The sequence below is a fragment of the Vulpes vulpes genome, chromosome 6 (genome assembly GCF_048418805.1).
Source record: "Vulpes vulpes isolate BD-2025 chromosome 6, VulVul3, whole genome shotgun sequence".
NCBI classification, from domain to species: domain Eukaryota; kingdom Metazoa; phylum Chordata; class Mammalia; order Carnivora; family Canidae; genus Vulpes; species Vulpes vulpes.
This window is the reverse complement of record NC_132785.1, coordinates 87364830-87387280: the sequence shown is the minus strand read 5'-3', so window position 1 is coordinate 87387280 and position 22451 is coordinate 87364830. Positions and strand designations below refer to the sequence as shown.

Here is a 22451-nt window from a genome sequence, read left to right as displayed (position 1 = left end):
GTGGCCCAGCGGTTTAGCACCGCCTTCAGCACAGGGCGTGATCCTGGAGACTCAGGATCTAGTCCCACATCAGGCTCCCAGCATGGAGCCTACTTCTCCCTCTGCCTGTGTCTCTGCCTCTCTCTCTCTCTCTCTCTCTCTCTCCCTGTGTGTCTCATGAATAAATAAAATCTTTTTAAAAAATTGCATACAAGTTAAATACGCAGCAAAACAGTTTTTTAAAAGAATTCATGAAAGACACAACAGAGGCAGAGACATAGGCAAAGGTCTCGAGAAGCAGGCTATCTGTGGGAAGCCTGATGTGGGACTCAATCACAGGGCCATGGGATTACAACCTGAGCCAAAGGCAGGTGCTCAACCACTGAGCCACCCAGGCGCCCTAGAATTCTTAGTTTTAAAGAATAAAAATGAATTAACTTTAGAAGGCAGTATAAAACCTGGGCTTAAAATCTCTGATCTGGGTTCACAGTACCTCCTAGGGTAATTTGTGAGGATTAAATCAAATAATGTATGTAAAACACCTGGAACAAGATGTAGTTAAATGGCAGCTCTTTTTATTTAAGCCATGTTTGCTTTATATATGTGATTTTTTAAATGAAAAACTAGAAGTTATATAGAAATCTTTTGCAGGAAGAATTTAATTGACAACAAGCAATACAAATTTAAAGTCAGCCAAGAATTACTCCTCTGGATCAAAGAATCTGCTCTAAGAAGAAGAGATGTTTTGGAGATCATATACAAAGTTTTAATAAAAAAATCTTTTAACATTTAAAACAGTATTTACTGAGGAATAGTTGTATTTTCAGAAAAAGAATAGGATGCTCCAAATAAATATTTTAGGAGGACACAGGAAGTAGTAGTTACCTATGCCTTAAAAAATAGTCTTACACAGATTACCTGTAACTCCAAGCCCAAAACAGCAGTGGTTAATGCTAATACCTAAGAGGGGTTTTCTCCAGTAACTCTTAATCTTTCACCTCCTTTGTTCCCAGAAACCAGTTATGAGGCTATTTCAATGATGTAAAAGAGAGGCTGATTTGAAGAGGAGTGGGAAGGAACCGAATAGAACAGTTCTACTGGTTCCATTTTCCACAATTTTTTCAAGCAGCTTCGTTTTCCATTCCCTTGCCTTATCTCAAATCCTCATCATAGTTTAGCCGGTGTATCACTACCACTTTTTAAATTAAAAATACAAAAATATTAAGTGACTAAAATAATAAACAGAAAAAAGAACAACCCTTGAATACAGAATGTAGTCAGTAAAATGTAGCAATTTTCTGCTCCTTCTAACCAACCTTAAAATCTTGTTCCAACTCTAAAAGTTAAAAAACTTAGAAATCATAACAAAGATTACGTGAATTACATTATAAAACTTATAAAAGCTGATGTCTGTTTATCCCAAAGCAACTCCAACTTTATGCTTGAAAACAGACTTCTATATGTAGAATATACCTGAAAAACACAAAAAATGGTATACCATAGATTCATACCAGACAAGTTCTCACTAAAATTTAGACTATCTTAGTCTTCCAAGGTATATTTTTTGCATACAGAAACTCAATTTCTTTAATTGAAATTCAAGAATAAAACTGATATGAAAATTCTGACTGGAGTGGTAGGCATCAACTTCTGTTTAACACTAAAAGATAACCCCACAACCCATTCTGGAAATATTATGCTGAAATCAGCACAAGTGCAATAAACTAATAAAAGTTTATCTCACAATAAGATAATATAGGTCTTAATGAAATTAAGGTTTTACAGTCAAATGATTGAAAATGTTAGAGTAACACATTCTTCCCTTCAAGTAAGTATACAAAAGGCTTCCCTTCCTCCAATCTGACACAGTTATACCATAAATGAATCCCAAACTGATCTGTAACTAGACGGAATTTCTTTTTGTGGTATCACCTATTACTTTAACATATCACAGCAATTTACATAACATGTTAGAGAACAGAAGTAAGAGATAACAGGCGCTTCAGTACCACCCATATTATCTACTAAGACCACAGTGTGAGCAACAGAGTGTAGATTCATGGTAGTAGTTCCCTGAATAAAAGAGTTTAGACAGAATCTTCCACAAACACAGGTTTTTGCAGTATCCAAATCTTGGCAAAGATGCAAAGGAATGATAGGAGAGCCATATGGAATCCTAATGGAAAAAAAAAGTTTAAAAAATACTGTTTAAATATGTTACTAGATTCAGAAATTCATGTAAAAAATCATGAATTACTGGACACTGAATTATAACCATGGAAAAATAAGATTACTCCAGTAAGGGGCTCATATACTGTCCTCTCTTCCAAACAGTTAAGAGTGGGAAAAATATACTAAAAATACCATATGATGTTGTAAACCTAAGAGGATCTATACTACCAAATAAAGTATCTTTTAGCACTGTCAGTTAATAGCAAAACCCATGGAATAAAATGAAAAGTCATCTGTCCTTTACATCTATACTGTATGACCAATATAAAATGATCATTTAAATACATAGTTGTTACACAATTCTCATAACGGTAATGGGAAAATTATGGAGTTCTCCCTGTGAAGAAATATTTATATAAATAAATCCAAATACTCTCTCAGGCATCCACTGTTAAAAGGGACTTTTAAACTGTGAAATAGATTCAAACCATATATTGTTTGGGGTATTTGTTTTACTTACTGTCTGAGGCTGACCTCACCTCGCTTAATCACTTGTCCTCCTACTTAAAACTTCAATGGTGCCCAATGCAATTAAAATCAAGTCAAACTCTTTACCCTCATCTATGAGTCACTATAAGCTGGTCTCTTGAGGTTGCTTGCTCACTGCCCAACTCCTTCCCCCAAACTCACCATGCCCCAAGTTACTTTGTCTGTCTTCCAGAGTCTATTCTTGGTTCTCTAGTCCTAGCCTAGGCTGGCATATAATAGGTGTTCAGATCTTTTTTTAACAAATAAATAAAACCTACTAATTTAAATTCTCACATATTTTTCTAATAGACCATAACCTTATGTTTGTAACCCGTAGTTGGGACAATTTACCAAGAGCTCGGTAACAGAAATTATTCTCATAGCTTTGGATCTCTACTCTTTTTATAACAAGTTGGTCTAAACTAAAAACATACAAAGTAAAAGTTAAGGTCGCCTTACAAGAACCTAATATTAGTAGAGGTCAAGTTTAAAAAACAATGTCAATACTACAATGCTAAATCATTCAGCACAAAATATTTTTCTACCTTCTCTACATTTTGATTACCTATTTTTTCCTTCCACCATTGCACTTTTCTATGTTGAATGTCAGTCCTGAGCCAGGCAGGTACCCTGAATCATCACAATTTTTAGAAACTCCTCAGGTGACTCCAAATGTGAAATAAAATTTGAGAATCACCGCTTTAAGCTAAGCACTCTTAGATACAATTGAGGAGGGAGGACTGAATTTCAATGACAGTCCATGAGCATTATAAAGTTGTATGCAAAATTCTGCATATTTTTCCAGGCCCATATAGCCTGTTTTTTGTTTTGTTTTGTTTTTAGACCTTCTCTCCCCACTAAAAATCCAATCCTATCTCTGAAATATGGTGTTCCTACTATTTTATAGGTACTTGATAATAATTTCGTCCACATCTTAGTCTCCTCTATGAAAGAAGCATGAACCAAATGAATAACTGGAGTTTGGTGTCTCATGAAACTAAGTGCAGTTCGTGTTCAAAGACAAGGGGAAGAGAACCAATAGATATTAAGTCCTATATGCCAAATGCTTTGGCATTACACTAGCTCCATTATCTTCACAACCATGTAAAGTGGGTATTATTGTTCCTGTTTCACAGATGAGAAAACTGAATCAAAGAGGTTATATAACTTGCTAAAGCCACACTAAGGGGTGAAGCCAGGAATCAAACCCAAGTCTGACTCCAAAGACCACACTTGACCTCTATGGCAGATTTGAGTTTTCAAACTTTAAAGTGCATCAATACTATCTGGAAGGACTGATTAAAAAAGATGGCTGGAAAAAAAAAAAAAAAAAAAAAAAAAGATGGCTGGATCTCACCCTCAGAATTTCGGATTCAATAAGTCTGTAGTGGAGTTCAAACCTCGAATCTCTCAAAAATTCCTAGGTGATTCTGATGCTGTTGGTCAGGGAATTACATTTTGAGAAACAACTGCCATTCATTCGTTCAAATATTAAGTGCCAAGTATATGGCAGGAACAGGGGAATATCATGTTTTAGACCCTGGGGAAACGTACGGTGGAGAACAAGACAAAGTCTATGCACTCATGGATCTTACATTTTAATGGAGAAAGCTGACAGGAAAACACATGTTAAAAAATATGTAATGCCAAAAAAAAAAAATATGCAATGCTACATAACAAATCCTGTAACAAAAAAAGGCAAGCTATGTTAAGGGCTGCCCCAAACTGTAAATAGTCAGAAAAGGCCTTTCTGGGTGCCACTGGAAGAGAACTGAAGTGAGAAAGTGAGCTATGGAACTTTCTGGAAGAAAAGCATTCCAAGGGCAGCCTGGGTGGCTCAGCGGTTTAGTGCCGCCTTGAGCCCAGGGCCTGATCCTGGAGACTCGGCATCGAGTCCCATATTGGGCTCCCTGCATGGAGCTGCTTCTTCCTCTGCCTGTGTCTCTCATGAATAAGTAAATAAAATCTTAAAAAAAAAAGAAAAGAAAAGCATTCCAAGCAGAGGTAAGGAGCACCAAGAAGGTCACTGGAGCAAGGGGTCAGTTTGTGTACAGCATTGTAAACTATGTTAAAGACAGTGATTACAAGGATGATGAGGGGCGCCTAGGTGGTTAAGTGTCTGACTTCGGCTCAGGTCATGATCCTAAGGTTCTGGGATCCAGCCCCGCATCCAGCTCCTCGCTCAGCAGGGAGTCTGCTTTCCCTCTCCCTGACACTTCCCCTGCTCATGCTCTTTCTCTGTCAAATAAATAAATAAAATCTTAAACAAAAACAATAAGGATGATGAAAATACTAGAATGCTAACAAAGATATCACATTTTATAACTATTAAAGTCTTACCTATTATATAATATGGCTCGTGCAGAGGATTCCAGTAAACTTAATGGTGTTTGCAGCATTATAACTGGAAGGACTTTTGGTTGTTCGAAAGTATTTCCAAAAAGATCCAAGTACTCAAGGGATAAATTCTTAAATTCACTAGGCAAAAAAGGAAGCTTATTTCGAGCTGCCGACAAAAAACGCAGGTTTGTCAACTGTCCCATCTTGAAAGGAAATCGAATCAATTCATTATCGTCAAGTTTCAGATCTGTAAGTTCTCGGAGCTGGCAAAACTGCACAGGGAGTGCTTTAATTTTGTTCTTGCTGAGATCCAAACTCCGAAGTGATGTCTGGAGTGTAGATTGACACAAGGCTACACTAAATGACTCCAAGTGATTGTCATTCAGATTAAGTTCTTGAAGATGGATGAGGTCTCCAATTGTAGCTGGAAGCTTTTTTATATGGTTGTGACTCAAGTCTAATTTCCTAAGGTTTCTTAAGGAAAGCATACGCATATCAATTCGGATAAGCCCACAATAAGAAGTCTGAAGATGTTCCAGAGAAGGTGGGAAGTTCCTGCTTAGAGGATAGTCCTTTTTGGATGTGATAACCATTTTAGTTTTACATTTTTCAAATTCTGAAGTCTTCACTGGTGCGAAGGTTGAAAGCGGTGCTTCAATATCACAACCTCTGTGAGCCAGTCTCAGGGCTGAAAGAAAACTCTTTAAACTGCTGGAATTGGCCTAGATAAATAAAAATAAGTTGTACAATTATAAATTCCACTTTAGATAATATATGCATGCTAATTCATCCTGTAATGATTTCTATAAAGTTATACATGCAAAATGATGCAATAATTTCTTGGAAATGGCTGTAAAAATAAATTTTTTAGTATTTTACTTTCATTAAATTTCAATATAGATGCAAAAAATGTTGAAAGTTTTTTTAAAAAGTTTATATTGAAAGACACACTCTAAATAAAACCATTCGAAGGGAAACCAAAAGAGTATAAAATAAGATGGAAAGTATGAAAAGATTCTACTTAAGACTTGGGTTTAAATGAACTGAGACAGGGCACCTGGGTGGCTCATTTGGTGATGTGTGTAGCTCTTGACCTCAGGGTTGTGAGTTCGAGCCCCACGTTGGGTGAGAAGATTTCTTAAAAACAAAACCTTTAGGGGTGTGTCAGTAGTGAAGTCAATTAAGCATCTGACTCATGGTTTGGGTCAGGTCTTGATCTCAGGGTCGTAAAATCAAGCCCCATGTTGGGCTGTGCACTCAGTGTGGAGTCTGAGATTCTCTCTTTCTCTCCCCCTGCCCCTCCTGCTCGTGCTCTCTTACTTTCTCTTTAAAATCAACAAATCTTTAAAAAAAAAAAAAAAAAAAGATGAACTAAGGCAAATCTCCAGTGCCTCTGAGATAGACTGATATGGTGCTGTGCATTGCAAAATACCCAGGGCTGCCATTCACACAAAAACTTGGAATTATGAAAAGCAACAAGGCTGTCAAAAGCAGGGCCAAATGGCACTGTAACAAGTGCTAGAAAACATGAAAAGCAAGAGAGATGGCTTCCAGCTGGACAGAAAAACCACTAACAAAGTGATATGTGAACTAAGTTATCAATAGAAATAACTAATGCTTGCAGTATATAAGTTTCCTAGAGTTTAGATGTGAAGGACTAGTGAACTTGTAGCAAGTTTGAGAACAGTATGTGATCTCATTTGGTTGGAATGTAGGAGCTTTGTAGAGATGTAAAATACAGTATGGGGATGGTATAGATGAACCTGTTATCAAGTAAGGAGGATGGAACGATCAGGTTGTGGGAAATCTTTGAAGAACTTTAAGCATGAGAATTACATGACAAGGCTAAATATTATTTCAGCAGCAGTATACACAGTGAAGTAGTGTGAGGTAAGTTTGGAGACCTGGGTCAAGTAGGTCTAGTACAGGGTAATGGCTTAAAGATTTCAAAGTGACAAAGACTGAGCTATGAGAATGGAAGGCAGGTATGATAGAGAAAAGGCAAAGGACTGGAATAAAGCCTTTAATTGGGGGATAGGAAAGAAGATGCCAGAGATAGGAGACAAAGGAGTGGCTAAGAAAAACCAAAGGTAAACCAAAATAGTGCCCTGTCACAGATGCTAGGAAAAGAAAGTTTTATTAAGAAGGGAGTAGTCATCAGTGTCAAATTCTACAGAGCTCAAAAAGGATGAAAAATAATGGCTACGTGTGATGCCTGGGTGGCTTGGCGGTTGAGCATCTGCCTTTGGCTCAGGGTGTGATCCCCGAGTCTAGGGATCAAGTTCCACACTGGGCTCCTTGCAGGGAGCCTGCTTCTGTCTCTGCCTCCTCTCTCCCTGTGTCTCACATGAGTAAATTATAAAATAATAATAATAATAATGGTAATGTGATTGGCAAATAGGAAGGACATCAGTGATCTTTGAGACAGTGTTTTGAATAAACCACTGAAAACAAAAGTGAAAAGGAGATAGTAAGTGGAGGCAATGGATTTGGCCTTGTCTTTTTAGAAATTTGTCTATTCTATTTTCTTACTTGGTAAGACCTCAGCTTGTTTTTATTTTTTTTTTTTTTTTATTTTTTTTTATTTATTTTTTTTTTCAGCTTGTTTTTAGGTAGAAGGGAATAGAAGGAAGGATGAGTATCAAGAGAAAATGAAAACCTGCAAGAAAGGAGGTAGAACAAAATGTTTCCATTCACTACAAATATCTTAAATTATCATCAAACTTTCTTATTTACAAAGCACTTTGGGTTGAGGATAATGCAAGGTTGAATGAGATCTTGCTTCTACCCTCTGGGAGCGGGTCGGGAGAAGGGGAGATAGGGCACAGCAAAGTTTTATTTCAATGGTTTAAGTATTTTCTAAAAAGATAATAATAAATAAAGTACTCCTAAAATGATCCTAATTGTATTTGATCTTTTTTTACACTAAATTTAGATTTGTAAACTGTGGTTATGCTCACAAAATGCAGACTTGTGCCCCTGGCCTTAGAGTTTCCCTCTAAGAATATCCTAAGACTCCACCTGGAACACAGAAACAAGTCATTTTCCTTCCTCCTCATCCTGCATAGCCTTACCAGGCTCTCTTCACTTTTAGAGCTATGCCAGCATGCCAAAGAAGCTGCTATTGCTTCTTCAAACATACCTGCCAAGTATCCAACTCTATTCAGCTATGTGGGATATCAGGATGCTTAGACTCTTCTATAAAGAAAATACAGCCAACCAACCTAATCATTAATATTTTTAATACTGTACCTTACTTAGGGGTGCCTAGGTGGTTCTGTCTGTTAAGCATCTGCCTTAGGTCATGAAGCCAGGGTCCTAGGATTGAGCCTTGTGTTGGGCTCCCCACTTAGCAAGGAGTCTGCTATTGTCTCTCCCCCAGCTTATGCTCTTTCAAATAAATAAATAAATAAAATCTTTAAAAAAGACAAAAAAAGACCATACCTTACTTAGACAGATATCCACAGGAGGCTCCTTTAACCGAACAGTAGCTTTCCCCTCATCCACAAATTTGGTGAAGAATTGCTCAATGTTTTCCTTTAGCTACTTAAAACCAATGAGAAAAAAAAAGGAAAAAAAAAAAAAAGGACAAAACCAGATATTATTATTTAGTAATGTTTATTACTAGATAATATATTTATAATTAATAGTTAATAAATATTATTTACAACTAGAATGTGCCAGTTACGTTGCCAGACTTTTACTCCTTAAGTCTGGGTGTTCTGTGGTTTTTAGTTTTAATTTCATTGGGTTTTTTTCTTTTAGCATTTGGGTAGCTACATTTCTTATCTAGCTTATGGTAGATATTACTGTTTTATTAGCTCAGTAACTCTTACCTGTGAATCCTGTTTGGGAAAATGCTCCTTTAGTCCCATTCCAACTATGTGGCCATAATAGGAACTGCCAATAGTAGTTACTTGCCTTCTTAACTTGAGTTCATTACTCTCAAGTCGATACACCTCCCACAAGATTATAAACTCCTTGAAAGCAGAATCTTGTCTCCTTTGTTCACTACTGTATCCATGGAGCCACAATAGTGGCCAATATATAATAGGTGCTCAAAAAATTTTAATGACTGATGTTGCTTCTGCTTTAGACTTCAACTACTGATGAGCACTCACTGTACCAGTTACTATGATAGGGGGCTTAAAACAATTGTAGTAAAGAAAACCAACATGGTATTTACAAAGCTGTCAGTCTGATGAGAGATTATTAAAGAATTACAAGCCTAACGAATATTAAGATAAGGGAAGTACAGGTTGCTCTAAGACCTCATATCATATAGCAAATGAATATCCCTTACCTGGTCAAGGGAAAAGGTGACCTTGAAGGTGAGAACTGAAGGATTAGGAGATATTGGGCAAGTGAAGGTACCGGGGAAAGAGAGGGAATAGCATACCAAAAAGAAAAAATGTGTGCAAAGCCTTGAAGGCAAGAGAGGTTGGCAGCTGTGAGGAGCTGAAAGTTCAGTATGGCTGAAGGAGGCAGGTGAACCTGGACAGGCAGAGACTGAATGGCGAAAGACTTTGTAAACTATGTCAAGAATTTTGGATTTGGGGGTGCCTGCCTTGGTGGCTCAGTGGTCGAGTGTCTGCCTTTGGCTCAGGTCATGATTCCGGGATCCTGGGATCCAATCTCTAAGCCAGACTCCTCGCAGGGAGCCTGCTTCCCCCTCTGCCTAGGTCTCTGCTTCTCTCTGTCTCTCATGAATAAATAAATAAAATCTTAAAAAAAAAAAAGAATTTTGGATTTTATTCTACAAACAATATCCACTGAATGACTTGAAGCTGGGAACATAGGTCTATATTTTGATAAATTCCTGTTAACTACAGTGTAAGAATGAACTTTGGGGCAAGGGAGAGGGGATGGAGGCAGGAAGAGATAGGAATATCTTTTAAGAGACTAGCCAGGCAAGGGGTAATGGTAATTTAGACTGCAGTTGGGACAGAAGGAGGTATGAAAATCTGAAAGATAATGTAGGATGTTGAATTAAAAGGATTCAACATTTTAGCTGTGGGAATGCAAAAGCCTTAAGGTTTCCGGATAGAAGAGAACACTATTTTTTAAAAAAATATTTTATTTATTTATTTGAGAGAGAAAGTGAGAGCATGGGGCGGGGGGAGTGGGGAGCAGAGGGAGAAGGAGAAGCAGACCCTTTGCAGAGCCTGACTCCAAGATTGGATCCCAGGATCCTGGGATCAGGACCTGAGCTTAAGGCAGATGCTCAACTGACTGACTGTGTCACCCAGGTGCCCCAAGAGCAGAGCACTATTTAATGAATTACAGAAGAGGAAGTTTATAGGTGGTAAAGTAAATTAATTTTTAGATTTTCTTGAGTTTGAAATGCTACAACACATCCAAGTGAAGATTTCCAATTTATAAAAGATCCAAGTTGCAAACTAAGGGAGAGGACTAGCCAAAGATACAGATTTGGAAATCACAGTGAGATGGGCAGTAGCTAAATCATAGGATGGAAAAGTTGGTTTATGAAAGATCCCTAAAGAACTTCCCATACATAGCACTAATACCTTGTCTTCAAGGCCCAGGATCAACACCACTTTAATTATTCAACAAATGTTTATGGAGTACCTACTATGTCATCCCAAGCCCTATGGCACCACCTCTTCTATAAAAACTTCCTCAAGCCTCTGTAATCAAACTCATTTTGTTTTGAAACTATTCTTCTTCTACCTTTATTATAACATTCATCATAGTCCAACTTGTATTGTAAGCACTGGTTTCTACTTCTATTTCTTCCTAGTGTTGTAAGGATAGTGACTAAACCACGTTTATTCTCCCACAGTACCTAGCATAGCATCTTGCACACAGTAAACCTTCAACTCACAGTTCACAATAAAATTTTGATTAGAATTACCACCTACAATTATTAATGCAGCTTAAGTTTTAAGGAAGAAATCATTACAGACTTTTAAAATATGGGGATCCCTGGGTGGCGCAGCGGTTTGGCGCCTGCCTTTGGCCCAGGGCGCGATCCTGGAGACCCGGGATCGAATCCCACATCAGGCTCCCGGTGCATGGAGCCTGCTTCTCCCTCCGCCTGTGTCTCTGCCTCTCTCTCTCTCTCTCTGTGTGACTATCATAAATAAATAAAAAATTAAAAAAAAAAAAAAAAGACAGTACCTGAGCTGGGCATGAAAGAGGTTTTGGGGAAGACAACGGTGAAGAAAAGACAGACAAAACTCTTGTTGAGTTTGCTTCTGTCATCTTACAGACTTCTTATAAAATGTTGGGTGACTGCTGAAGTTCTTTCAAGTTGAAAGACTGTATGAGTTGATTCCATGAAGAGGGAGAAATTATGCATACTTTCAAATGCCTATATCAATTACAAAATGTCTCTGAATGAGACGGTAATAGTCCCTTCCCTCAAGTTAAGAGCATTCACTGTGGAGTACAACACCATAAGGGAAATAATCCCAGAAACTGTACAAAATCCAGACAAAACTCAGATGCAAGGGTGGGAGATGAGTCGCTCCCTCAACTTTATTTATAGTAGACACAAGGGTATTCCAGTCATTTCTACAAAATAACAGTGCCTGATGAAATGAGGGGAAAAGGATTTTATAAAACCTGTGCTTTGAAAATTCTATTTCAACTTCCAACACCTTCTAGAGAGCTTACTACTGCCGTGCAGATGAGAAAGAGTCCTAGCCCTAGAAAATCAAGTCTTAGGAAATTAAACATTTAAGAGAAAAGAGATGCAGTAACATGAATAAAAACATCAATATGCAACCTGAAGTATTATTGCTTTACTACTGTACTAATCTGGTCTAGCGACCTTAGACCATCCCTTAAAAATCTTAAAAACAAAACAAAAAGCTAGCGGAAAAACTGCAGGAGGAAAAAAAAAAATCAAAAAGTCAGAAATAAATTCCTAAAAAACTAATCAACTAATAAAATAATTAATTTAAAAAATGATTTAAAAAAATTATCGAACGAAAGTTTGATTACTTTACTGGCCCCCTAACTGGATCGTCGTTTCATCTAAAGTTTCCTTTCACGCAGGCCGAGTTTCCAGACGCCTTAAAAGGCAAGGGCAGGGTTACTATCTATCAGTAAAAAGAAAGGCTGTCAGTTTAAAGCCAAAGAAACGGGAGAGAAAAACAAACGAGAAGGTGCGCTCTCAAAAGCTTTCCTCCTTCGGGTCCACAGGGGGACGGACGCCCAGGGCTCGGGGCGGTGGTGGGGCTCAGGCACCCCGCAGACCGGCTCCAGCCTCGGCAACGCGCGGGCGGGCGAGGCCCGGAGGGGAGGAGCTGAAGGCCGACTCCCGCGGGGCCAGTTGGGTCCACGCACCTCATAGCGGGTCCCGCGCTTGTCCTTCAGGGTGGAGATAAACAGGCAGGTGAGGTGCGGGCCGCTTCGCTCGCCCCGAGCCCAAGGCTGACCTCGGGCCGTCTGCTGACAGAGGCTCAACACCGCCCGGACGCCCTTACCCCGGTTCCTCATTCCCAGAGCCGGCAGCTGCCGACTCACTACCTCAGCCTCACAGTGTAGCTTCATGTCGCCGGAGCGGCGGCCCGCAGCAGCGCCACCACTGCGCTTTGAAACTTCCCGGTTCCCGCCGCGCCGCGCCGCCGCCAGGGTCCTGGAGCATGCGGGCTGCCCCCGGAGCTGCCTGCCGGCCCCCAGCGCCAACAGCTCGGGGTTCCTCAGGACCCTGGCTCTCCAGGGCCGCGCGGGCGACGGCCGCCCCTCTCGCTCGCAGGGCCGGGTCCTCACTGCGGCTGCAAGTCGGCGGAGCGCGGACACCGGCCGCCTGAGGAACCGGCGACTGGCCGAGGCGCAACGTCCTTTCCCGCGAACGCTTGCGGCGGGGGGCGCGGGTGGTTAGAGTTTGGGGGCGGAGTTCCAGCTTCCGCCGTTGACACTTCACGCGTCCCCGGGCCGGGCCGGGTCGTTGAGTGCACCGAAGGGAAGCGGGGTGTCCTCGGGAGAGGGGAGGTCGCTTTGCCTACCTGGCTTCGGGACGTGGGGCTTTACGAGTTGCCCAGTGCCGGCGCTGACGGGCGGGTGTTTGTGTAGTTTTGGGGGCTCCCCTCCGGAGGCAACGCCTGTCACGTCAGGACGGAATTTGATAGGACAGTATTTGCCTTGGCAGTTTCTGTGGAACAAATTCCTACTTTGTAACCGCTACTAGGTTGGTTGGAGTCAGTGGCTTAACGGCGTCGGACCCTTGGAAAAACCGTCCCGACCCCCTAGGCCCGTCGCACTCCGTATTACATGTACCCACGAAGGACCAGGCCGCAGGTGGGGCGAGGGAGGCGCTCTCAGGGTCCGAGGCCTGTCTCCCTAAATTTTGTGCCCTGGGCGCCTCCCTCGCCTCACCCTAGTCCCGGCCTTTAATTAAACATTCATGTCGTTTGAGCTGTCCTGTCGCAAATGTGAAATGGCCTACGGAAATAACCGATTCTCGATTACGAAAATATAATGATTTATCCGTTAAGTGAGCGTCCCTGTTTACAACACGTTGAACCTAAAAGTGGTATCTGTTGATTGTCGTTCTGAACAACATAATTGTGTAAGAAAAAAAAAATTAGTGATTAATAAAACATTACTTCTTTTTCTATTTACAATTCTTCCATGTAGAGAGCATGAAAATGACTCTGTGAGTAGCAACTGTTAATCTCATGGTTCGAAACGAAACTAAACCAAAACGACACCTTAGAGCTTTCAAAGATACCTTTACAGGGATTAACAATTTTTGTTCTTTGAATTCTTTTGAGTAGAAGAAAATAATAAAACAACAGCCTAAAGCACTACAGGTGCGTTAAATGTACTCTGAACTTCCAGGGACAGTTGGGAGCTGGGAAAAGCTTAAATGTATAAAGCGATATAATTTTAATTAGAATAGAAATGTACAAAACCTAAGACTACCACCACCACAACAACAGAGCCTCAACCCTCTATTTGGTGTTACCTGGGTTGTTAAAGCACAGATTCAGTGATTAAATGTTGAGTAATCTAAATATATGAAACGTACCTAAAAGTTCTAAGGTGATTTTAGAGTAGAACAAAGTGTTGATGTAGTTTTTGAATGGTGGTGGTTGGGGGGGGGGGCGGTTCTGGAGCCCATGGCCACGAAAGAATTCTTGAGAAGTCTTGGGTGCAAAATGATCGTTTTATTAAAACATGGGGGCTGGACCCGTGGGCAGAAAGAGATGCAGCTGCTGCTGCCTGCAGCTCCCTGCTGCCCCAGGATTATAAAGAGCAAGTGATTATATACCCTGGGGTTGGGGGCTCTGGAGGAATGTTATAATCTATCTATCTCAAGTATTTGTCATGGACTGTAGGTTAAAAGGATATTTAATTTTATCTACATTTCCTTCTGCCTGTTTCCCATATCAGTTGTATACTGCCAAAAACTTACTTCCTAATTGCCAGTCTCAAAAAAATGTTTGTTTCCCAAAATTATTAAATAAGATTACATAAAATAACATTGGACTGAAAGTAAACATACATTGGTTTTTGAGATCTCTCACCCTCTGCCATCTTTCCCTTAGTTTCTCTACTTTTAATGGCTGAAATACTAAGAACTGGCATTTATTTTTGTCTTCCTGGACTGGTTAGGAAGCAAAAGATTCTTTAGGGGAGCCTGACTGACTCAGTTGGTGGAGCATGAGACTCTTGATCTCAGGGTAGTGAGTTTGAGCTCCACACTGGGTGTAGAGTTTATTTAAAAAAAAAAAAAAGGTTCTTTGATTACCATCCATGTTTCTGTCTTCACTACCATACAAACAAAACCTGGCTGTTGACCTCTTCTACCTTTAATTACTTCAAGCTAGTTTGCATTGCAGACTAACTGAACATAGAAATACAAGGCATTTTAAAGTGGGCTTCAGTTTTTAACAAAAGGAATCAAAGAAATGACAACTAGATTGGTTTTTCTTCTGTAAAATTGGTTCCTCTTCTTCCTAGCCTACATACTACACTTAATCCCTCCCCTCTGTCTTGTTCATACTAATTGATCCTATTCATCTTTCAAAACCCAGTTCAGTTTCCACTAGTTACCTTTAACATCTTGTTCTCCTTTTTTGGAGTTTGAGAATTCAATTGCACCTAAAATTACTTTTCATTTATTTGCCTGGGTTTCTGGCTCACATATACAGCATTCAACAGTTAATTAATTGAATCTCTGAGTTTCCCCCCTTCATTTGTACCCACAGTAAACTTTACTCACTTAGGTTTGTGGCTCACTTGGGTTCAAACTAGTAAATCATAGTCACATCATATTATTAAACAGTGAAGTCATAATCTATGGACAGTGTAGACTTGTCTCCCCTAGCACATTGTGACCAGATCTTAGAGTTAGTTTTTTTTTAATCATAAACTTCATTAAATTAAATAAAGCTAAATAGTTAACAAATAAAGACTTAAACATTAGACCCGTGTAGTGCTACCTTGCCCCTGTTGATGCTCCTTAATTAGGTCTTATAAGTTGTACTTCCACGATGATTTCCTAATTAATACCCACCTTTCCCTGGTTAGTGCTACCATGTCAGTTGAGAGCTACATTACTTCCCTCCAGAACTATTCCTAAACTTATCAGGTCTTCTTACTTCAATACTTATTCATTTATTTAATACTTAATAGTGTTCTTGCTGTATGCCAGCACCTATATTAGATGTTTAGAGGGCAGAGATGATTTTGCAGTGTTTAAGAGAGACAAGTAAACCAACAGTGTACTACAATGGAATAAATGTCAGACATAAGAAGAGTATAAAGTAGCCAGATGATGAAAAGAATTTGTTTGCTAAACCTAGGCCTTTGAACTTTAGCCGGAAAGTTCTGGGAAACCACTGAAAAATTTCAACAGCAGATAAAATTCAGACATGTTTAGGAAAGGTTACTGTGGTCAGTAAAGAGATTACTTGGGAGGTCTTAGAGCAGGACTAGAGGCAGGGATCAGTTAAAAGGCTAATGCAATGATCCACCATCTACACTGCTACCAAATTAAATCTTTTTAAAGGGTCTCCTATCATGGAATCTAAGCTTTTAGAGCTGAAACATAGTTTACAGATATTCTAATTCGTTTCCTTCATTTTACACAAAGGGAATAGAGGCTGAAAAGAGTCCAGGGCTTTGCTCGCGACCTCCAGATGGTGTTACAACAAATAACCCTAGAACTCAAGGTTGGAATAAGCTTCTTGCAAACTGCTGATCATGTTGCTATTTTGACCTCTCCCCATAACTCACAAATGTTCTTAATGGCATCTAAAATAGTGAATCCTTTCCAGGAGGTTTTCAATTTATTTCCCCAGATCTAATGGAGGAATTATTATGTATGACTGCCATGGCCTTACAAAACTGATTTCTTAAATAAAAAGACTTGAAAGTTGAAATGATTCCTTGATCTATGAGCTGCAGAATGAATGTTGTGTTAGCAGGCATGAAAACATTAATATCATTGTACATCTCCATTGAGCTCTTTGCTTTTGGTGACCAGGGGCATTGTCAATGAACGGTCATATTTTGAAAGGAATCCTTTTTTCTGAGCATATGTCTTAACAGTAGGCTTGAAATATTCAGTAAGCCGTGTTATAAATGAATGTGCTGTCATCTATGTGCTGTCATCTAGGCTTTGTTGTTCCATTTATAGAGCACAGGCAGAGTAGATTTAGCATTTTTTTTTTTTTTGATTTAGCATAATTCTTAAGGGCTCTGGGATTTTTTGGAAAGACCAGTGAGCACTGGCTTTAACATTAAGAACTAGTTGGCTGTTAAGATAGTTTAACAGATTGTTCAAGTGTAACTAATTGTCCTTTTCCTTTTTGCTTTTAAATGAGTTCACACTTTTTTAGGTCCAAAGGATTCTATATCAAAGTGTTGAAATATTTATGGAATTGATCTCAGAACCATTGTAATCTTTAAAAAATTCTGTAGACCAGCTAGGAAAAGTCTGAGAAGACTATAGGTGGGGAAATGTTTTGAGGGCCACATGAATTTTGGGAACTATACACATCAATGATTGATATAAATTCCAGGAAAACTATAGAAGTTTGACATTGGACCCTCTACAATCAAGCTTTATGATAAAACATGTTTCTGTGTTACCTATCACTAAGCTTTTTGTACATCCTCAACTCTAGTTAAACAAGATTGTTCAGGTTCCCCAACTCCATACTTTGGCTCAAATGCTTCCTGTCACGAGGCATTCCCTTCCATCTAGTGCTGCCTGCAGAAATCCCACTCTTCAAGGCTTATTTCAAAGGCCTCTTAAAATATACTTCAAGCTGGAATTAATTTCTCCTTTGCTCCTCTTGTACACCATGAGTATATTCATCATTGGACATAGAATGTTCTGCTTACCTAGTTATATTTAGGTCATTGAGTCACACAAGTTGAAACTGGAAGGAAGGGCTCTTTGAGATAATTCAATTTTCTTCCTCTAGAAGTCTCAAGATCAGGAATTAAGTCATATCTGGCTTTTTATCTTTCTTTTTCTTTTTCTTTTTCGGCTTTTTAAATTTCTGACTTGCCTCCTTCCTTCATCATGCACCAAACACCTAATTTAATGATTGGAGGGGCACTCCACCAGAATCCTGAGATAACATACCTTCAAAAAGTGTTGTATTTCAGGCTTAATATAAGAATTCATGTGTAAAAATTTATTGGATAATTTCACTCTGTGGTACATTTTATAGAACTATTTAAAGTTTTGATTTCGGAACCAGGTATTTTTAGGTTTATCTAGAGACATTATAAACGTCCTGTATGGAATTTAAAGCTCTTTCAGCGGACTATCAGATGGCATTTGTTTTTTAATAGTTGTCTTTTAATCAAATTATCTGGTCAAAGTAACATACATGTTGTGCAAGTTGTTTTTCACTTTAAATTCAACACATTTAAATATCAAACCTTCTACGCCTCTCATTTTTCTGGACTGTTGTAGGTCTATCTCTAAGAATGTGTCAGGAAGGAGGGGGGAGAAAGAGGGAAGAGGGAAGAGGGAGAGAAAAAAAAAAGAATGTGTCATTTAAAAACCAAGAAACAGCTTTGAGAACATATTCTGTTTAACGTAAGAGAAACTCCTACCGTTGACTCTTAATTATTACAGCTGACTCTAAGTGATTTGTTAATTTGTCCCAGCAGGTGTCAGTGGTGAGTCGAAGCAAAATCCTTTTTTACAAGCGTAAAACTTTAATTTTAAAAACATGAATTGGTCAGGAAATGAAAAAATAGATCACAAGATTGTGTGTTTCTCAAAGGTTCAAAATTCATTTTTTGGGGGGGCCTCAACAAAAGAGACGGGGTCTCGCTATGTTGCCCAGGCTGGAGTGCAGTGGCTATTCACAGGCGCGATCCCACTACTGATCAGCACGGGAGTTTTGACCTGCTCCGTTTCCGACCTGGGCCGGTTCACCCCTCCTTAGGCAACCTGGTGGTCCCCCGCTCCCGGGAGGTCACCATATTGATGCCGAACTTAGTGCGGACACCCGATCGGCATAGCGCACTACAGCCCAGAACTCCTGGGCTCAAGCGATCCTCCTGCCTCAGCCTCCCGAGTAGCTGGGACTACAGGCGCGCGCCACCGCGCCCGGCGCTCGGGAGCAGCGCAAGTCGACACTAGAGGCTGAGTTGCGATGACGTCATCAGCCGGGCCGGCCTAGAATGCTTCCAAGACCGCTCGATTCACTCCCTCCACACAGCGTAGCCGCACAGCGCTCGCGTCATTTGTCAGCATTGCATTCTGGGTAAACTGTCTGAAAAATTTGAAGCGCATGCGTTCTCAGGTTTCTTCCTTTTGCCTCGTTGCATCCGAAAGAGCAAGATGGGTCACCAGCAGCTCTACTGGAGCCACCCGAGGAAGTTTGGCCAGGGCTCTCGTTCTTGGTGAGCAACAGAGTGTGGCTTTAAGGAAGGGTTGCACTGGGTTGTGACGCGGCCAGAACTCTAATGGAGGGGAGCCCGCGCGGCGTGTGGGGTTAGGCCGACCGTGGAGCTGTGACTGCCGCCATTACAGGCCTCTGACGGGTCGGGGAAGACGGGCGGTGCGGGTGGTTGCCCCCGAGTGTGGAATCCTTCCATTTCTGCGACCTGCAGTAACGCCGTCTCTTTTCTTACAGCCGCGTCTGTTCAAACCGGCACGGTCTGATCCGGAAATACGGCCTCAACATGTGCCGCCAGTGTTTCCGTCAGTACGCCAAGGATATAGGCTTCATTAAGGTGCGCGGCCGCGGATGCCGTACTCCCGGTCCTGTGAGCGCGGAACGTTCGGAGACTTCCTTTTTTGAGCCTTCGAACAACATCGTCTTCCTCTTTGTCTTAGTTGATAGCAGGGCTTTTGGGGGTATCGGACGGCACTGTTAAAATAGTTTTGGCAGTCAGGGTAATGGGATAGGAGGGTGTAGACTTTAAAATTCCTTTTTCACTAGTCTGTCAGTTTTAGGAACCAAAATTAAGTTTTGGATCTCTTTAATCGTATCCAGACATTGTCTAGCAAAAGAAACGTGTTGGCTACTGCCCCGAGTTGTGGAATAGCATCATATACTGGAATGGGCTTGGGGAATGGGGCCCAGATAGACCTTGTTAGGATTCAGATAGAAGTCTCCCTATTTAGCTCTCTTGAGACCAGTCACATGAAGTTACGTTTCTGCCTGAGAAAAATAAATTGCAAAGTTGTTGCAAAAAGTAGTTTGCGTATAGTTTGCATACATAGAGAGAGCTGTCTTGAGTCCTAAAAATCAGTTAAGTGGTAGTGTTTTTTTTTTTTTCCTCTGGCGAAAACTACCACTTTGTTGGGTCTTTGAGATAGTCACTGACGTTAATGTATGATCTCTGGTAGACACAAAGTATCTTAAGTTTAGAGTTTTTTTTAGTTTTGGCCACTTAGTATATATACTAAAAGCTTGTTGCAGTATGGAGGTTCCTGTATATCTCACTCAGTGGGAGGTGGTGAGTGTATCAGTGATGAGAGTGGACTCAGGCTCTTGATCTAATAACTTGTGTCCCCAGTTTTTCACAGGTTAAGATTAAATGGCTTAATTTACGAGTGGCTCCTATAGTAGCGTCTGTCACACATTGAGTACCAAAATACTAGCTGTGTGATTAGTTACCTACTTAATAACCACCCTGAGGTTTTGGTAAAGATCATTTTATGTAGTATTTTTCTAGTGGAAAATTCTGTTGAGGGAAGAAGTGAGAATAACAGTACTAAAGTTAACAGAATTGTTGTCGGGACACCCGGGTGGCTCAGCGGTTGAGCCTCTGCCTTTGACTCGGGGTGATCTCGTGGTCCAGGGTCCCACATTGGGCTTCCTGGGTGGAGCCTTGTTTCTCCATCTGCCTGTGTCTCTGCCTTTCTGTTTCTCATGAATAAATAAAATCTTTAAAATATATATAATTGTTGTTTGTGGAACAGCTTGTTGTGGGCATTCGGTAAATATTTAAGCTATTTTGAGATTGGTAGCTAGCTTGGGTGGGTCAAATTTCCAGTTTAAACCTCATTCTTCATAATAAGAACCAGTGTTGGTGAGAATAAAATGAGTATTTAAACGTTTTGAATTAATCTATTTCCTGTCTGCTTCTTTTTCAGTTGGATTAAGTGAACTTCCTTGAATGGGTCATCCAAGATACCTACCTTAACTGCAGATGTCCAAGATACCTACTTTGATGCCAACTCATTGTACATAAAATAAAAATACTCCAATTATGAGTGTTTTAATGTGACTGGAATGGTCATTTGATTTTGGAAATCTCATTTTTAAAACGTACTTATTTTCTCAGTGGGTTTATCTTCAACATAATGTGGTTTAATTTCCCTCAGTTATATCACTATTCATGCTAAACTGATAAAAATGCCAGTGTTTTTATATTTCAAAAACAACAAATCCTGTTACGTCCATGGGAGCCAAATTTGGACTGTGTGTGCAATTTGGGTTGCCCCAGAATATTTTTTTTTGGTTACATAAGGTGACTTGTATATTTAGGATCCAGTATATAACCCAAGACAACTGTCTTAAGTAAGTAATTGATTTGCTCCATGAGCTAGGCAGTAGAAGTAAAACTATTGAAATATGTTTGTTTTTTGAGTTTTTTTTTGTTGTTGTTGTTGTTTTACTGAAATCCCTGGGCAATACCCAGAGGTGAGGAGGTTGTAGTCCTAGTTTTTGGGGTAACTCACAGGTAGAAGCTTGTAAGCTTCTCAAATGTTTGTATGTAGAAGGGGAGGGCAGTGATTAAGGCTTTACAGTTTCACAGGTCTTGTGAGCAGGATAGACTTAAGTGAGGCAAGGGTGGAAAGGGGGAAATAAGTGTGTTGGAATAGTTTAGGTAAGTGATCTTGGTTAGGACTAGGATAAAAGGGAGTGGTTGAGGTAGTCTATAAACGTGGCTTCTGAAGAGCAAGATGACAGGATTTGTTGTTGAAGGACTAGATGTGGGAGATACAAAATAAAGGGTGATTCTAATGGTTTTGGCCTGAGCACCTGGAAGGCTATGGTTCTTTCTGAGTTAGGACTGAAAAAATGGTTTGGGGAATAAGTTTGGGGTATAGTAAGCTGAAAGTGCTTATTAGACTAAATGGAGCCTCCCAAGTAGGCCTTTGGGTATATTACTCTGGAGTTCATGGGAGCCAAATTTGGACTGTGTGTGCAATTTGGGTTGCCCCAGAATATGAATCACTTATTTTGGGATCTCATATGACTAGAAGAGATCCAATTTTTAAAATCTAGGAGATCATGGAGGAAGAGGACTGTTCTGAGTTTTCTCCAGGCACAGGTGTGAAGATGAAGACTGGAGGAGAATCAAGATAGTGGCATCCTAGAAACCAAGCAGGGAGTGATCAGCTAGCTTCTGGTATTATGTCCTTTCATTGAAAGGGAAGTGTGGCCGAGAACAGTAGAAAAATGATCTAAGTTGATTGTGGTTAAACTTGCAAAGTTTTAAAAAACATGACAAATGTACTGCTATTGTAGGAAGTCATGGAAGTTGGAGACAACTGAAGCTTAACTTCCATGAGCTTTGTAGTAAATCCACCTCTGCTCCTAACCTTGAGGCCCAGGAGTATGGGATAATAAACCGCAGTTGCTGCTAGGGATTGGTTTAGGGAAGAGCCAGATTATAAAAAAGGGCAAGGAGGTGTAAATATTGGGAGAAGAGCTTGAAGCTTCTGGTAATAGAATAGAGCTGATGTTGCAGATAGGGTGGGTAAGAGCTGTGTTAGTTGAGCAAATGTGGAAGTTTCAGATAAAGGTGAGATAGGCTCACCTAGTGATTGAGGCAAATAAGGTGGTAAAATGTGTGATTTTGTTATGAGATCTTGAATGAGCTAACCTGTAGTGGGATGGCACTGTAAATGCTCCCATAATGACTGCATTGGCTGAGGGGCATGCCCTAGCCAGTCCTAACCCTGTGTGTATGTGGTGGGAGTGATTGGGAAGGGTGGTATGAATAGGTGGTCTGGCTTCTCTACT

The 22451-nt window shown here is 40.2% G+C and overlaps 2 protein-coding genes across 3 annotated transcripts; one reads left to right on the top strand and one right to left on the bottom strand.

Moving 5' to 3' along the window:
• Positions 1–532: 532 nt before the first annotated feature.
• LRR1 (leucine rich repeat protein 1) lies at positions 533–12814 on the bottom strand. 2 transcript variants are annotated; one of them, XM_026000753.2, is made up of 4 exons: positions 12334–12814; positions 8464–8562; positions 5020–5741; positions 533–2155 (listed from the first exon to the last, which is right to left on the bottom strand). In XM_026000753.2, the coding sequence occupies exons 1-4, from the start codon at positions 12538–12540 to the stop codon at positions 1915–1917; spliced, it is 1269 nt and encodes a 422-aa protein (XP_025856538.2). In that variant the 5' UTR covers positions 12541–12814; the 3' UTR covers positions 533–1914. The 2 variants fall into 2 exon arrangements, with proteins under 2 accessions (XP_025856538.2, XP_025856540.2); XM_026000755.2 differs by lacking the exon at positions 5020–5741 and having other exon boundaries at positions 1878–2155; positions 12334–12633.
• A 5824-nt stretch (positions 12815–18638) lies between these two features.
• Positions 18639–20701, top strand: RPS29 (ribosomal protein S29). Its single transcript, XM_026000756.2, has 3 exons — positions 18639–18870; positions 19104–19203; positions 20573–20701. The coding sequence occupies exons 1-3, from the start codon at positions 18809–18811 to the stop codon at positions 20579–20581; spliced, it is 171 nt and encodes a 56-aa protein (XP_025856541.1). The 5' UTR covers positions 18639–18808; the 3' UTR covers positions 20582–20701.
• The last annotated feature ends 1750 nt before the right edge of the window (positions 20702–22451 follow it).

What these genes read in the sequence shown, in the direction of transcription:
- LRR1 (XM_026000753.2), bottom strand. Translation starts at nt 12,540, where the DNA reads ATGAAGCTACACTGTGAGGCTGAGGTAGTGAGTCGGCAGCTGCCGGCT. An exon ending in AGCGCGGGACCCGCTATGAG is followed by an intron (nt 8,563 to 12,333) that starts GTGCGTGGACCC and finishes GGTTTTAAGTAG; the next exon opens with CTAAAGGAAAACATTGAGCA. An exon ending in TGGATATCTGTCTAAGTAAG is followed by an intron (nt 5,742 to 8,463) that starts GTATGGTCTTTT and finishes TTATTTATCTAG; the next exon opens with GCCAATTCCAGCAGTTTAAA.
- RPS29 (XM_026000756.2), top strand. Translation starts at nt 18,809, where the DNA reads ATGGGTCACCAGCAGCTCTACTGGAGCCACCCGAGGAAGTTTGGCCAG. An exon ending in GGCCAGGGCTCTCGTTCTTG is followed by an intron (nt 18,871 to 19,103) that starts GTGAGCAACAGA and finishes CTTTTCTTACAG; the next exon opens with CCGCGTCTGTTCAAACCGGC.